The sequence below is a fragment of the Electrophorus electricus genome, chromosome 18 (assembly GCF_013358815.1).
Source record: "Electrophorus electricus isolate fEleEle1 chromosome 18, fEleEle1.pri, whole genome shotgun sequence".
Classification (NCBI taxonomy): Eukaryota; Metazoa; Chordata; class Actinopteri; order Gymnotiformes; family Gymnotidae; genus Electrophorus; species Electrophorus electricus.
In genome coordinates this window covers 1,878,788-1,896,243 of record NC_049552.1, presented here as the reverse complement: position 1 = coordinate 1,896,243, position 17,456 = coordinate 1,878,788, and the positions used below count along the sequence as shown (strand labels likewise).

Genomic DNA, 17,456 nt, shown 5'->3' with positions numbered 1-17,456 from the left:
GGTTGTGGTTCTTTAACGAGGTCTGTAGTGAGGTGAGTGTGAGGCGAATGTGAGGGTTTGGTTTCTTTAATGAGATCTGTAGTGAGGTGAGTGTGAAGGTTTGGGTTATTAATTGAGGTATTAAACACCAAGACCTAAAGACCCAGAGAACGAACTAGATACAGACTTTTACCAAACATGGAACTAAGAACAATGCTGATCTGGAATGTGATATAAAGCAAGCACAGGTATACATACCAACAACACTCAACCAGAGGAAAAACAGGGATACACACACACACACACACACACACACAGGGAGATGAATGAGGAACACCTGGGCACAGTTAACGGGAGGTGCTATAGACATGGAGCAGGTGGGTGTGGACAGGGTGGTGTGAGGAAACCACATCAAAAGTATGCGGCACACATGGAATAAAGACACTGAACCCAGACTGACCCCCTGAAACACATCTTTACATTTACATGAATGGCATTTTATTGACTGAACAAAAGTGCTTTGGTGCCTAGTCAGAAGTAAAGTCTTAGCCTTAACCCTAAAACTGTGAATGACCTCCAGAAATAAAAGTCAGGGCTGAACCCCAGACTGGAGACACAATACATCACAGAAGTCAAGAGGAGTGTATAGTGCTGTAACGTTTATATATCGTGTAGAAAAGTGTCATTACTAGACAAGACAGGTTAAATGTAAACGTTACATTTCCCTACAAGTGCATAATTCCACTGGTCAGCCATGGCAGCTCATCCCACTTACTGGGAGACAGAATGGAGAAGATTCTTGATGCTGGTCATCCATGAATCACGAAGGGTGAATGAATGAATCTTTATTCATTTATCCATATATTTATATATTATTCATATGCATTCATACTTTGTGTCTTCATGAAGTGCAATATTGTTTGTGTTTATTGATTACTGGAGTGTAAACAGTATTTTGCCCAAGTTTCTTCATGTTATGTCCCACAATCTATATCAAGTGATAAACTAAGACAATAGTGAAGAGACTCCTGAACTAACAGAAGATTCCTGAACTAACAGAAGAACGCAGTTTGATAGAGGGGGGGGGGGGGTGTCCTGGGGGTGGGGGTGTGCTGGGGTGTCCTGCTGTGTGTGTGTGTGTGGGGGGGGGGAGGGGGGCGTTCTCATCGGTACTGTTCTGCAGGGGAAGAGACATGCGGTATACATGAACAACTCCTCCACATCTCCTCACCCAAAAAATCCAAACAAACACCCATCCATCTTCTGTCACTTCTGCCTCCTCATCCTTAAATAAAACATGTGCAGAGTAGAGGTCATAATCCGTGAGTAGAGGTCATAATCCGTGAGTAGAGGTCATAATCCGTGAGTAGAGGTCATAATCCATGTGTAGAGGTCATAATCCGTGAGTAGAGGTCATAATCCGTGAGTAGAGGTCATAATCCGTGTGTAGAGGTCATAATCCGTGAGTAGAGGTCATAATCCGTGTGTAGAGTAAAGATCATAATCCGTGAGTAGAGGTCATAATCCGTGTGTAGAGTAAAGGTCATAATCCGTGAGTAGAGGTCATAATCCGTGAGTAGAGGTCATAATCCGTGAGTAGAGGTCATAATCCATGAGTAGAGTAAAGGTCATAATAAATGAGTAGAGGTCATAATCCGTGTGTGGAGTAGAGGTCATAATACGTGTGCGGAGTAGAGGTCATAATCCTTGTGTACAGTAAAGGTCATAATCCGTGAGTAGAGGTCATAATCTGTGTGTAGAGTAAAGGTCATAATCCGTGAGTAGAGGTCATAATCCGTGTGTAGAGTAGAGGTCATAATACGTGAGTAGAGTAGAGGTCATAATTCGTGTGTAGAGGTCATAATACGTGTGCAGAGTAGAGGTCATAATACGTGTGTAGAGTAGAGGTCATAATACGTGTGTAGAGGTCATAATACGTGTGCAGAGTAGAGGTCATAATACGTGTGTAGAGTAGAGGTCATAATACGTGTGTAGAGGTCATAATACGTGTGTAGAGTAGAGGTCATAATACGTGTGTAGAGTAGAGGTCATAATACGTGTGCAGAGTAGAGGTAATAATACGTGTGTAGAGTAGAGGTCATAATCCGTATGTAGAGTAGAGTTCATAATATGTATGTAGAGGTCTTAATCCATGTGTAGAGTAGAAATCATAATCCATGTGTGGAGTAGAGTTCATAATCTGTGTGTAGAGGTCATAATACATGTGGAGAGTCATAATCTGTGTGTAGAGTAGAGGTCATGATCTGTGCTACCCTTGAGTTTTACTTTCTGCTCTGCAGATTGTCGATTGTCATAAATGATTTATTTTTTTACAGTAGTTAATTGGCCATTTTATTTAAAAGGCCAGCGGTTTTATTTATTGTTCACTTTTGCAATTCGATTCAAATTAAAATTTCAAATGTGATTATCTACTGTGACATTGCTATGCAAAACCTTCATATGCATAAACATGCATAAAGAGAATGAAGAATTGTTGAATTTTCTGATACACAGATGGAATCTGATATACCGAGAGGGAATCTGATATACTGAGAGGGAATCTGATATACAGAGGGAATCTTGTTGGAGATCCTGTATCTGCAATTTCATGTAGCATACTAAGATTATTATATAGTTAAAGTGTGTGTCTTTCATATTACTAAGATTATTATAGTTAGAGTGTGTGTCTTTCATATTACTAAGATTATTATAGTTAGAGTGTGTGTCTTTCATATTACTAAGATTATTATAGTTAGAGTGTGTGTCTTTCATATTACTAAGATTATTATATAGTTAGAGTTGCTTGGCATATTAAAATTGTAATTATGTGCAAGGGGTAAAAACATGGTTGCATTAGATGGAGTTTCATTTAAAAGCTTAATTGGCTGGCTGGCACTGACGTGGACCAGTTTTCGGAAGAATTGGACAGTCGTGGGATTATGTTCCTTTAACATAATGAGCTTTTGGTTTGGGTTACAGATAACTTTTTAACAGTAATCTGCAAAGGAATACATTTTTAAAGTGACCTTCCCAGCGAGTGAGTGTGTGTGTGTGTGTGTGTGTGTGTGTTTCATCTTTATCTGTGTAAGCACTGGTTTGTGCAATTTCCAGGCCTTGGGTCCAGATAGCGTGATTCTGTGTGTGTTTACTGGGGAGTGGTGTAATTCCATAGCTCCAGAATCAGTCACGCGGCTGATGTAGGCACCGACCGGAGCGGATCCAGACGGAAGAGAAAACTCCATAACCCTGCGCTGACGCTCTCTCTCTCTCTCATGCTGCAGGCAGGGCTCACGGTCGATACGCACTCTAGTTACTAAGTCAGCATATTGTAATGGCTCCCAGACAACGGCCAGATCGGGCTGTCTGATGAGACGGAAACGAGTACACGCCAGCCAAGACTATCGCCAAATCTGGATATGAACTCAGAGCTCGGCCTCCACTCCGGGCCAATTTAGTCCCACTAGACTCCTCCTGAAGACCCTGCTAATGGATGCTTCAACCTCGCTGATCACGCTCCACTCTCCACTCTCATTGCTCCTCAGATAGGTGCTTGATTAGGTCTCCCTGAAAGGCGGTTAATTTAGCAGCCTCAGAGTGGACATGTGATGTTGCGCAAAAGATCGCAGCGTCTCCGACAAACACCAGTGATTAATGACTGTGTCTGCAGGAACGTGTGAGGGAAACATTTGCCTTAACAGTCGTACCTCTGGTGAACAGAATGAGATTTCAAACATGATACCAGTTTAGCAAACATACGTGTGTGCGCACACCGAGCAGCTCTAAGGGTACTGAAGGTAGTGGCGTCTGATTTCCCTTCTCCATGTTGCCTGCCCTGTTCCCTGAGAAGCAGCACTTATGGAACAGATGGTTCTGGGCTGTCTGTTGACTCAACTCTAAACAGAAGAATGCCTTATGGCTCATGGTGTGTGTGTGTGTGTGTGGGGGTGTGTGTGTATCATGCATCATGAGTGCTCTTCAGTGTCTGGCTATCAGTGGTGTAGCTCCTTCTTCACTGTCCATTTGGTGATTTGTTATTCTGCCCCTCACACACAGACACACACACACACACCCACCCAACATCCCCTCTATATGCAGTCCCTTTTTGTTGCTGTGGTAAATATAGACAGGTCCCAGGAAGCTTTAATGTCTATATTCAAAGACCAAGAAAAGGACAAAAGACAGCAGGAGTGAACAGAAAGGTGAGCAGAATGGCAGAATGGCTCTGATATGATGGCCTGCTGAAGCAGCCACTAGTGAGCACGGTGGAGAAGGAGTGAACTATTTTAAAAATAAAGAATAAAAATAAAGAACTATTTTAAGCTCGAGCAAATATATCATACTGACACTGACAAAAAGCCAAAGTGCAGTACAAGACCACCACACACCATCATACCATCACTCATGTAAGGCAAGATCATTCCATAAGGTGAGTGTTACAGACCAACAGGGAGAGACCATCACATAAGGACCGATGATCACACAGGGAGAGAACATCACATAAGGACTGATGATCACACAAGGAGAGACCATCACATAGAAAAAAAGAAACAAACAAGACCCATCTATTCATGGAATATTTAGATGGCCACTGACCCTGCTCCTATGTTGACTAACTCTAGTACTTATTGTAGGGTATTGCTTATTGTTTATTACACTGATTGTTGTCTGAGAGAGACCTCGTGTATGTTACACTTCTAGCCATCAGCAGTGATCCCTGTATTCTAGTGTTCTAGTTCATTGGTATGTTGGACTCTAACCTACTGTACTGGGATGTATCTATGTGGAAAACAAAGAGCTTTTGTAAATTGCTCTGGATAAGAGCGTCTGTCAAATGCTGTAAACGTAAATGTACTGTAATGATTTATTCCAGTGGTCATGTGTCTGTTGCAGGTGTCAGACAGGTGTGACTACGTCTACGTGAATGGGAAGGAGATGAGGGGTCATGTGCACATGCTCGTCAACTTCACCTACAGCTATGTGACAGCTCAGCTAGAGCTGCAGGTGTGGATTCCACGACTGCCCTTGCAGATCGACGTGTCCGACACAGAGCTGAGCCAGATCAAGGGATGGAGGGTCCCTGCTGCACCCAACGCCCAGAGGTAGAGATCTTACAGTCCTGAATGCTCCCCCACACTGTACAACACACTGGTGGGGCGTGTCTAATATTGAGAGTGGTCGTGTCTAATATTGAGAGTGGGCCGTGTCTGATAGTGTGAAGGGGCATGTCTAATAGTGTGAGTGGGGCGTGTCTAATGAGTGAGTGGGGCGTGTCTAATAGGGTGAGTGATCGTGTCTAATGGGTGGGTGGGCGTGTCTAATAGGCTGAGTGGGGCAGGCCTAATAGAGTGAGTGGTTGTGTCTAAAAGCATGAGTAAACGTGTCTAGTAAGGTGAGGGGGCGTGTCTAAGAGTAAGTGGGCATGTCTAATCAGGTGAGTGGGCATATCTAATAAGTACAGTGGGGCATGTCTAATAGGGTGAGTGGGCGTATCTAATAAGGTGAGTGGGGCGTGTCCTTGATGAATGGCATTTGCAGTACTGACATTGGCTCCAATATGCAAATGACCTAGTATATCACCATTTTTTTAAACAAGCACTTTGTATTGTAACTGAATCTCAAATATTTGAGATGTGTTATACAGTCGTTTTTTTTAGTCAAAGCTAGTAGGTAAGCATGTGACTGCAGTTTAGACAGGACAGAGTGCTCTGTTTCTGTTTAAACTTGTCAGGGTTGTGAGCTTAGGCATGTTTTTGACATATGATTATTATCTCAAACAACTGAGTGTGAATGTCATCTAAACTGCAACTGATATAATTCTAATTAAAAGTGTTTTCTGTTTACATTGAAATACCAGATTCGTAGGATATCAGACGTGTGTCAGAATAAACTTCTACATGCATAGAGTGCTTTTTAAAAAAAACTTAGACACCTGTAGTTATTTCCCACACGTGAGGGAGAGAGAGTGTGTGTAATATTGTAGCTGGATTGCAAAGCTAGCTTCCTGCAAAAGAGAAAGAAAAGGTCCTGTATGTGGAGCAGTATCACTCTCAGCTATAATCACTCTCAGCTATAATCACTCTCAGCTATAATCACTCCCAGCTATAACCACTCCCAGCTATATCCACTCCCAGCTATAACCACTCCCAGCTATATCCACTCCCAGCTATAACCACCCTGAGCTATAACCACTCCCAGCTATAACCACTCCCAGCTATATACACTCCCAGCTATAACCACTCTCAGCTATAACCACTCCCAGCTATAACCACTCCCAGCTATAACCACCCTGAGCTATAACCACTCCCAGCTATATACACTCCCAGCTATATACACTCCCAGCTATAACCACTCCCAGCTATATCCACTCCCAGCTATAACCACCCTGAGCTATAACCACTCCCAGCTATATACACTCCCAGCTATAACCACTCCCAGCTATATACACTCCCAGCTATAACCACCCTGAGCTATAACCACTCCCAGCTATATACACTCCCAGCTATAACCACCCTGAGCTATAACCACTCCCAGCTATATACACTCCCAGCTATAACCACTCCCAGCTATATACACTCCCAGCTATAACCACTCTCAGCTATAACCACTCCCAGCTATATCCACTCCCAGCTATAACCACCCTGAGCTATAACCACTCCCAGCTATATACACTCCCAGCTATAACCACTCCCAGCTATATACACTCCCAGCTATAACCACTCTCAGCTATAACCACTCCCAGCTATATACACTCCCAGCTATAACCACCCTGAGCTATAACCACTCCCAGCTATATACACTCCCAGCTATAACCACCCTGAGCTATAACCACTCTCAGCTATAATCACTCTCCGCTATTATCACATTCCTCACATTCACAAGCTGAATCTGTGGATGTTGTAAGACGTTTTTGGATTTTCAAATCTTTGGCTACTGTAGTGATCTAAACGTGACTTAAACACGATCTAAACACGTTCTCTGCTGTCATTAAACAGTCTGTTTATGTCACATGATTCCTGCCCTCCAGTGAGCATTCAGCACTGAGTGCAGATTAGCAGGTACTGGAGATGTCCTGAGAGCAGTATCAGTTGTATTAGCGTAGCTCCTCAGAAATTCCCAGTCTGTCAGCCTGTCCACAGCGGCGGTTGGGCCCCTGTCCGGCTGGAACGGCCAGCGCTCTAATGAGCAGACCGGGCGTAGCGCCACGACACTTGTTAGCGCGGCGCTAACAACGTGGCTGCCTGATGCAATCCTGTTCCGATTTAACAGCAGAGCCCAGGAGTCCAACCTCATCTATCGGTCCGGTGGCCAGTCTACTCATTGCCACGGTAACACTTTCAGAACACATTTGCCATGGTGCTTGGACCCAAAGCTTTAGTCAGTCATCAATCTTATGTACTCTCTCCCTAGCACATGTGTGGGGATGATGGTGATTGGCTAGATTCATTTAGACTCACCTGTACACTGTTCTAATTAGTGTGTGATTACACACCTGTACACTGTCCTAATTAGTGTGTGATTACACACCTGTACACTGTCCTAATTAGTGTGTGATTACACACCTGTACACTGTCCTAATTAGTGTGTATTTACACACCTGTACACTGTCCTAATTAGTGTGTATTTACACACCTGCACTCTGTCATATGTAGTGTGAATTTACACACCTGCACACTGTCATATGTAGTGTGAATTTACACACCTGCACTGTTATATGTAGTGTGAATTTACACACCTGCACACTGTCATATGTAGTGTGAATTTACACACCTGCACAGTCCTAATTAGTGTGTATTTACACACCTGTACACTGTCCTACATAGCGCGTAATTACACACCTGTACATTGTCCTAATTAGCGTGCGACGCCACACCGTAACCTGTTGTAATTAGCGTGCGACGCCACACCGTAACCTGTTGTAATTAGCGTGTGACGCCACACCGTAATCCTTTTTGTTTTGGCTCCCTCTCAGCAGCTCTGCTGTCCGCTGTGCTGTGGTCAGCGTTAGACATTCGCGTGCGCAGCAGGATGTGAGCGGTCAGCTCACGCAGTCACTCCGCAGGCGCATGCCAAGGCGCCTCTCTCACGCTAGCAGACGCTCTGCTCGTGATCACGAGTAATTAGCATGAGGGCGGCTGTGGAAGATGTCGTGATCTACCTGTGACTTGTTGGGGGTGGGAGCCATTTTTGGCTTTTCTTTACAAGAACCAAATGTCTAGCCTGGCAAATTGCCTGGAAATACACAGGACTGCTTTCTTGTGTGTGTGTGTGTGTGTGTTCCATCATCTGTGTTTGTCAGGCAGTAACAGGCATAACCTTGCTGCCATAACAGCATCTGTTGCAAAGCTAATAACTATCTATTCAATTATGAGCGTGTGTATGTCTTTGTTAACGCATATGTGTGCATCTGTGAGAGTGAGAGAGAGAGAGAGAGAGAGAGAGAGAGAGAATATGGGAGAGAAACAGATGGAGAAAGAGTGAAAGCGAGAGAGAGAGAGAATATGGGAGAGAAACAGATGGAGAAAGAGAAAGATAGTAAAAGCGAGAGGGAGAGAGAAAGAGAAAGAGAATATGGGAGAGAAGCAGATGGAGAAAGAGAGAGAGAAGGAGGGAAAGAGTATAATAGATTATAGAGTTTAATAGATTATAGAGTATAATAGATTAGAGTATAATAGAGTATAATAGATTATAGAGTATAATTAGATTATAGAGTATAATTGATTAAAGAGTATTGTAGATTATAGAGTATAATAGATTAAAGAGTATAATAGATTATAGAGTTTAATAGATTATAGAGTATAGAGTATAATAGATTAAAGAGTATAATAGATTAAAGAGTATAATAGATTATAGAGTATAATAGAGCATTTTTGTGTGCTTGTGCGTGTTTTGTGGGTAGTGCGTCTGTACATGTGGGTTGGGGGCTCTAATGCGTAGTGTGTGTGTGTGTGTGTGTGTGTTTGTGTGTGTGTATTATGCAGGCTGGTGTTCGGGGTCGGCACCGCACACAGACGATAAGATTCATACAGCTCTGAAAACTAATCCCTTTTTGTATTTGTACACATAAAAGGGACACGCACACACGCATTGCTGTGTGTGACTGAGATATGTGCTGCTCCTTCTAGCAGAATTGCTCCTAAACCCTGATCTGATAACAGTACTGATTAACACAATTTTGTGTTCTGGCATGAGTTAGAATGTTTCTGAATTCTTCACGCTGGATGACCAGCTGTGCGTGATGGCCTTGAATAGCTAATCCTGTCTCACACTGTGGGACTGCTGAGATGGACATCAGGGATTTAAGACGCACACACACACTGCATGTTAGCTCTGTCAGCTTGTACGAGCTCTGCTGTGTCATATGGTGTACGTGTGTTACAAACTGACATCAGTTCGTTTTTGTCTGGGTTTGACCTTCACTACCCAGATCCTGTGAGGGAGACCGCACACGCACACACACACACACACACGCACACTCGCACACATGCACACACACACACAGTGTGAGAGATGTGTATTGACAGCACCAGGGGTTTGTTACCGACGGTTAAATCGCTGAATCAGTTTGTTTTTTAAATAGGTCCTTAAAACCTCTGTTCTTAGTGACCCTACAGTTCTCCCTACATTGAGTGGAGCAGATGCCATTATCAGCCTCAGAGAAGAGGCTCAGTTGTACAGGGGAGGATGACTAACGCAAGGGAATGTGTTAGATGCCTTTAAAGAGCCAAAAATACATGTGTGAACAAGCTTTTAAATTCCAGTGTGCACGCACAGCTAAGAACAACATAGTTCACAGAAATAGTTATTAATATTGGTATCGCATAACTGCTGCCAGTGCCTCTAACCTGCATTATTAGGGGCTTATCCATTGGCAGCCTGTAGGGGGCTCACGTCATGGACGTCACAGATGTAGTACAACTACGCCACAGGCCACATATGTAGTTCAACTACGCCACAGGCCACATATGTAGTTCAACTACGCCACAGGCCACAGACATAGTTCAACTACACCACAGGCCACAGACGTAGTTCAACTACACCACAGGTCACAGGTGTAGAACGTGTCAAAATGCCCAAATCCTCTTTCCCACAGAAAGCGTAGATCAGCCATTTGGTCGGATATGCACCTCTTCCTCTACAAACCTTCCCTCTCTTTCCTTCTGCTCCGTTTTCTTTCCCAGAGGTCCATGCTGGGATTCCTGGCTGATTTCAGATTCCGTGTCTAGTCTCATTCTTTAGTTGTGATGTTTGTCGGTTGATTTTATTTTTAGTTCCACAGTAGCTCTGACATAGAACGCGTCTCCCTCCGGGCGCGGCTCGTGGCAGTCAAAGCGTGCGTGTTACGTGTCCCCCAGCTGGCTTGACACAGGACTCGCGAGTCTCCTGTTCCACACCTCACCTCCCTTCCGTTCCTGGGCTTGTGTTGACAGACGGGTGGCCTGGTTTGGTTAGACACGGATCTGTGTGGAGGTTCGTTCCACTCGGGGTTGGGCGGGGTGGGTTGAGACTGGCAGGGTGGCACAGAGCAGGTCTGTGGAGGGGTTCAGAGGTCAGAGGTCTAGGTCTGTGACCCTGCTGAGGACAGACAGGAGGTGGACGTGCTACTCACGCTCCAGACCCACACAGGGGCCGAGGCTGCCTTGTTTACCACACCGAGTCTGGACCCGCAGGTGTGGTGAGGATTGATAATGATAATCTCTCTCTCTCTCTCTCTCTCTCTCTCCCCCTCTCTTTCACTCTCACTCATTCTTTCGCTCTCTTTCACTCTCACTCACTCTCTCTCTCCCTCTCTCTCTCTTTCACACTTCCACCCTCTCACTCACTCTCTCTCCCTCCCTCTCACTCACTCTCTCCCTCCCTCTCTCTCTCTTTCCCATTTCCACCCTCTCTCTCTCTCCCTCTCTCTCTCTCTCTCTCTCTCTCTGGTGTGTAGTACTCCTGTTGGCATAAAGTCTATTCACTGATATAATTATTCATAGATCTGCCCCCCCCCCCCCCCCATACACACACACACACACACACACAGTGGGTGTAAAGACAGTTATGGTTATGAAGGTACGGACAGTCCTGATTGTCATTTTCTTTCCCAGATCCGCACGGGACAGTGAGGATGAGGATGATGAAGAGCGCAGGGGGCGGAGCTGTACCCTGCAGTACCAGAGGGCCACTGTGCGGGTGCTTACACATTTTGTTGCCGAGTCAGCTGATGTCCGAGGTCAGCTGACTTACATGCTGGGCTCTGATTGGCAGCTGGATATCACTGGGTTGGTCTGGGACTTCCTGAAAGTAGAGAATACACGAATCGCTCGGTTACAAGAAGGCCGTCTGATAGAGGGACTGGACACAGGCATGACCAGTGTTCAGGTACTCTGTGTGTGTGTGTGTGTGTGTGTGTGAGTGTGTGTGTGTTTACTTCTACATGTGTGTTTCTTTTCTGTCTGTATAGACACTATGTTTCATTGTGCTGATGTGGTCATTCTCGTAGCTGTTATAATGTGAGTGAGTGAGTGAGCTGCCCAGTCAGGCTTGATTTCCCCTGCCTACTGGCCAGCTCTCTTCCAGAGAGTAGATAGGATGTAAATTGAATCTCTTTAGGACCTGGGGGAGCTGGATGCTGCTTCTTTATTTCTGTGGATCACCTGTTTCAAAGCGCTCTACCTTTATGCCTTTATGAGTGTGTCTCCCTAATTGAAGATAATACCTCTGGGCAATTTTGCGTCTTGCATCTGTGTGGTTTTTTTTGTGTGTGTGTGTGTGTGTGAGAGTATTTATTTCTATGTGTGTGAGTGCATGTTTGTTTGCGTGTGTGTTTGTGTGTGTGTGTGTGTGTTAGTGTATATGTGTTTTTGTGTGTGTGTGTATGCATGCATGCATGAGGGTTTCTGTGTGTGAGTGAGTGTATGTATGTGTGTGTACGTATGTTTGTTTCTATATGTGTGTGCATACATGCACAAGGATTTCATTTCCATATGTGTTCATTTTCATATGTGTGTGCGTGTGTGCATCTGAGTGTTCATTGTGTGTGTGTGCGCGTGTGTAAGCAGACGTGTTTATTTATAGCTCCATCATCGCGCGTCTCCAGGTCCTGTCTCCTCTGTCGGACTCCATCCTGGCGGAGAAGTCTGTGCGGGTGCTGGAGGAGCGTGTGAGCGTCACAGAGCTCGGCCTCCAGCTGGTCAGCGGACTCACACTCACCCTGCAGCTCAGCACAGGCAGCAACCGAGCTGTCAGCGCCACGGCAACCACACAGGAAGTGCTCGACACCCCGAAACAGGTCAGTCACTGCAACAGTGACACAGAATTCTTAAATCGTACACTCCCCGAGTTATTTGCGAGCGCAGACCACACCACTGCAGAGGTCATACTGTGACTGGAACGGAGACACTCCAGGGCACTCTGGGCTGAAGTTCTGCTTGGACACAGTAGGTGGAGAATCCACAGACGTTTGGGAGCGTAGACATGGAGTGTTGAGGGTGGAGGTTCAGGTCTTTGGTCTTTCTCCCAAACCTCAGTTCATCTCCGTTTCCTGTAAACCAGAGCGTAAACAGCCCACTGTGAGTGACACCAGATGGTTTCTCCTCCTTTATTATGATAAACACCACGCTTAGGAAAACCTCCTCACAGACACAAACCTCAGCCATGCAGGAATGGCTCTCAACCTACAGACGTGTGTACGCTTCACTCACACTTAAGCCTAAAATAACACTTACAGGAGTAGACTTACTGGCCTGGTGAGACACACTTCACATCTAAGACTTGCCTGTATTGTGCTAGCAATGGTATAGTGACCATATATAATTATATATATATATATTATTATATATGTATAATATACTCTGTGTCTTTGTTAATATAAAAACTGAAAATACAGGAAATATGTAGAGAAAATGCTTGACCCTGAGGTCACACTAAATACTAGAGGCTATAATGTTTTATTTTTGCATTCTAATAAAGAGACTGAATTATACAGTACCAGTCAAAGGTTTGGACACGCCTAGTCAGTTAAAACAAACCAATGAAATAACACATATATGATTACGCTGTGATACACAAATATTGACAAGCTTCAGAGTAACTGTCATTTGATGACAGTCTCTCTCTCATAACCTTCTTCATGAGGCACCACCAATGACGCCTTTTATCACCAGTTTTACAGACATTCTCACGTACGCAGAGCATAGGACATTCTGAAAGAAAACTGTATCCAAAATTGTGTGTGTTTTGAAAATGAATTCATATATAGCCTAACACCTATTCAAAATCGTATTTCTCATAATTTAAGCATAATCCGTTAGATTAAAATGGGGGGGGGTCTAAGACTTTTGCACAGTACTGCACCTTTGATGATATTACGCATGGAGTTGCTGACGGGCCACATGTACTTGCTGACATCACATATGCGGACGCTGACATCATTAATATTAGAAATGTAATAAGAGTGAATGTGCACGACTGGGTCTGCACAGAATTACACAGAAACATTATCAGTAAACACAGAATTGAATAAGTGTGTGTGTGTGTGTGTGTGTGTCAAACAGCCCTGCGTTTCATAGGTATTAAACTAAACTGGGAGTCAGACATTTTCTAGGTGTCCCAGGGTAGTAATTCTCTTAACACAGAGTAATGCTTGTTCTGAAATGACATCCCAGGGGGCCGCGGGAAATGGAGGATGCGTCTCTCTCCTGCACAGGAAATGTCACCTCATGCTCAGCTGGAGTAGAACTGGAGCAGAGCTGTGGAGCGCAGCTCTGGACAGATGTGTCCGTGTGAGAGCTCCACTGTAGACGCAGTTTAACAGTGGACATCCCAGAACTGATTTTAAACTAAAGCAATTTACCCATGGTCTTTAGCTCAGGAAACATGCAGCCTGTGGATGTCCTGGTGTGCCGCTGTCTGTGCGTGTCTCCCTGCGTGTCTCTGTGACGTGAGGGAGGTTTCGGTACTAAAGCCGGTCCTTGCAAACACTCTCTTCCTGTGACCCGTCTTCTCTGTTTTCTCAGAGTTTTGCGTTTGTTAGGCAGATGTGATGTACACCCTGAGTGTGAGGTGACGGCAGTTGCCCATAGTAACTGCTGCCATGCTTCATTAAAGCGTGTTTAAGGGTTTGGGGAGGGGACTCGCACACTGATCCACACACCTGGAACCAGAGGAATTACCACCTGTTTGACTTAAGCACAACACATCTCCATTAACACCAGATTAGCACTTTAATACCTGCTGACTTCAGATTAGCGTGTGTGTGTGTGTGTGTGTGTGTGTGTGTGTGTTGACATTCTTGCTACCCAGGGTGTTCAGGAGTTTAACCCTTAGCGTCTGCAACAGGTCCAAATCTCTGTATGTTGAGGAGGCCCAGAAGGGCTCAGAACGTCCTCACGGGTCTGATCTCACACACTCCACACATGGGTCTGATCTCACACACTCCACACACGGATCTGATCTCAAACACTCCACACACGGGTCTGGTCATCATCTCACACACTCCACACAGCACGCTTTACGCAAGCATTCATATTAGAAAGTCAACTGCTCTTTCTCTTGCTCTCTCTCACACACACACACACACACACACACACACACTGATTAAAGGGCTGTGGGGATTTTCCTGGGAGTGTAATGTGTCCGTGCTGAGGCGCTGGTATTTCTCTGAGAGGGGCACGTGTGACTCCTTCATGTCCCTCCTGTCCTCTGGAGCAGAGCAGACACCAGCTGGCTCTCTGGAGGGAGCTCTGAACCTCCTGCTGCTGTGATGTTAAGAGATTCACTTAAGGGACGTCAGTGCTCAGCAGATTCTGTCAGTGGCATGAGGTCCTATGGCAGAGGAAGGGTGTGTGATGAGGGGTGTGTGGAAGTGATGAGCTGTGTGTGATGATGCGTGTGTGGGAGTGTGGGGTGTGGGAGTGACGAGCTGTGTGTAATGAGGGGTGTGGCAGTGATGAGCTGTGTGTGATGATGCGTGTGTGGGTGTGTGGGGTGTGTTGCAGTGATGATGGGTGTGTGATGATGCGTGTGTGGGAGTAACAAAATGTTTTATTTATGGGTTTTTTTTTGTTTGTTTTATACTGTTTTTGTTTTAATTTTGTGCTCATGTTATTTATCTTAATAAACAATGTCACTAAATATGCTAATGTATGTGTTATGTATTATGTATTATTACTCATTATTACGCTAGCTAGCTATTATGTTAGCATTATCCAAATAAATTGTTTCAGTTAGTATTTTGTCTGAACCTTTTCCTTCGGGTTTTATCTATAAATACTGTATGTTCTGGGTAATGTTTTATTCTTAATGTGTGTTTCCTGTTGTGCACTCTGCTTCCTCTAGGAGGCGCTGATCAGTGCTTGGCTGCAGTTCAGTGATGGCTCGATGGCGCCCCTGGACCAGTACAGCTCCGAGCACTTTGTGCTGACGGCGCTCTCTCTGGACGAGGCGGTGGTGTCCGTGCGGCAGGATGTGGCGGGGCGCTGGCCGGTGGTCTCGGCGGAGGCGGAGGGCCGGGGCCTGCTTGTTCGGGTGGAGATGAGCGTTTGCGAAGCCTGTCAGAAGTTCAAACGCCGCAGCGTTCTGGCCGCCGGGAATTGCAACGTTCTCGTGAAGTTTGGCCGCGGCGAGGGCGGCTCCCGGCCCACGGGCCATGACTACACGGACGAACTGGAGAACCGCGGAGGGGAGCGCCATCGGAACCCGGAACTCCCGGACAGAACCGGCATGGACGGACACTACTTCGGAAGCTCCGTCTCCGATACGGAAGACGGAGCGATGAGGCGAATCACTACCACGACCAAAACGACCATCCTGAGGAGACCCGGTGGAAATAAGCTCTCGGACGCCGGCCGTCAGGTGCCAAACGTTCCCGTCGACTTCTCCGATTTTCCAGCTCAGGTGGACCTCCCGCGAGGCCGCAACGTGTATGAGGACGACCTAGTACAGAGTCCGCGCAGCCTCTCGGACCTCGAGATTGGCATGTACGCCTTGCTCGGGGTCTTCTGCTTGGCCATCCTGGTTTTCCTCATTAACTGTATCTCCTACACTCTCAAGTACCGCCACAAGGAGCTGTCAGTGGAGGGGCAAGAGAGCATGAATCACGCACACGATTGGGTGTGGCTCGGGAATGAGGCGGAGCTTCTGGAGAGCCACGTGAGCCTGTCTCCTCAGACAGAGGAGCGCCTGACCATCATGGACTCCAGCATAGGAGGTCTGGAAGAAGGAAGCCAGCTCCTGAACGGCGGCTCTTCCCAGAAGAACGCTCAGGGCCACCTTCACCGCAGGGCCGAGAGCGCCGCCGTCTGTACAGGCAAAGACGGAAAAGGCGAGTCGCCGACAACCAAGAGGAAACGAGTGAAGTTCACCACCTTTACGACCATCCCCGTGGAAAGCGTCTGCGCGGCCAGTGATGCGCTGGGGGAGGGGCCCAACCAGGACATAAAGTGGGTGTGTCAGGACGTGGAGCTGGGCGACTCCAAAGACCTTCAGAACTACATGGAGCGGCTCAGCGACGTGGCGTAGCGCACGCGGGGGCGGCGTGAGCTACCTGCCCAACTCACCCTCATGCCTTCCACGGGAACAGAGTCCACGCAGGGGCCGCATCCATCCCGACACCTCTGATTGGCTGACGAAACACGAGGGGGTGTGGGGGTGCTCTGACCACCAGAGGACATCAGCGTGAACTCACGACAGACAGATTTTAAAAGACAAATATCAGTAAATACAGACGTGTTTGTTTTGTTTTGTTTTTTGTTTTTTTTTACTTTTGTTCATTTATATCTCTACGTTACGTTACGTTCTTACTCTCTGTTCATTTTTAATGACTTTACTTTAGCGACTTTTGTAGTTACAAAACAGGAAAAGACGTGAGAGTTACCAAGCGTCACACTTGCTCTGCACGTGTGTTCGAGGCTACAGAAGAGCACGCAGGCGGTAGACCCAGTCCTGGGTTATCCATGCGTACTGAACCGTTGTAAATAAAGTGCACATAGAATTGTTTTGACACACATGAACTTCTGCCTCTGATTCCACACGAATATCTGTTCGGCGACCGGAAGCCGGAGGGTTTCACGTTCATGGACGCTCGTCTTTAATCTGTGCGCCCTTCAAACCAGATTTTAGTCCTCAAATCGTTGCTATGCAAAACGCCCACCAGCGTGGAAGTCAAGCTGCTCTCAGGGAGATGCCGATGCGTCCCAACTCTTAGACAGCTGTTCCCCCATTCAGTCATTTGTTTCTGGCGCACGTTCCGTATTGAAAAATTAAACGAAAAAAAGCCCGTTTGAATCAATTATAAATCCGACAACATTAATGCGGCCGGTTTAAAGGCAGAGAGCGATATCAGAACGTGTTCCTCTCTCGAGGTTTCACGCCGCTCTGGGACAGAATGCTGAAATGAATCGGGATCGTTGCACATGGTGATGTGACATTTCACCCACAATTGCTCAAGCTGAATTATTGTAAGGCTTTGGTATACAAGTGCCAATTAGCGTCTAATT

General features: G+C 46.0%; 1 protein-coding gene across 1 annotated transcript in view; it reads left to right on the top strand.

Moving 5' to 3' along the window:
- The window catches only part of si:dkeyp-14d3.1 (transmembrane protein 132C), a 176,092-nt gene extending 159,133 nt beyond the window's left edge, over window positions 1–16,959 (top strand). Inside the window, exons 6-9 of the mRNA XM_035536530.1 lie at window positions 4,870–5,078; window positions 11,067–11,340; window positions 12,059–12,250; window positions 15,298–16,959. Of these exons, the coding sequence (XP_035392423.1) occupies window positions 4,870–5,078; window positions 11,067–11,340; window positions 12,059–12,250; window positions 15,298–16,479 (1,857 nt within the window). The 3' untranslated portion in view covers window positions 16,480–16,959. The remainder of the gene's footprint in view (window positions 1–4,869; window positions 5,079–11,066; window positions 11,341–12,058; window positions 12,251–15,297) is intronic.
- The last annotated feature ends 497 nt before the right edge of the window (window positions 16,960–17,456 follow it).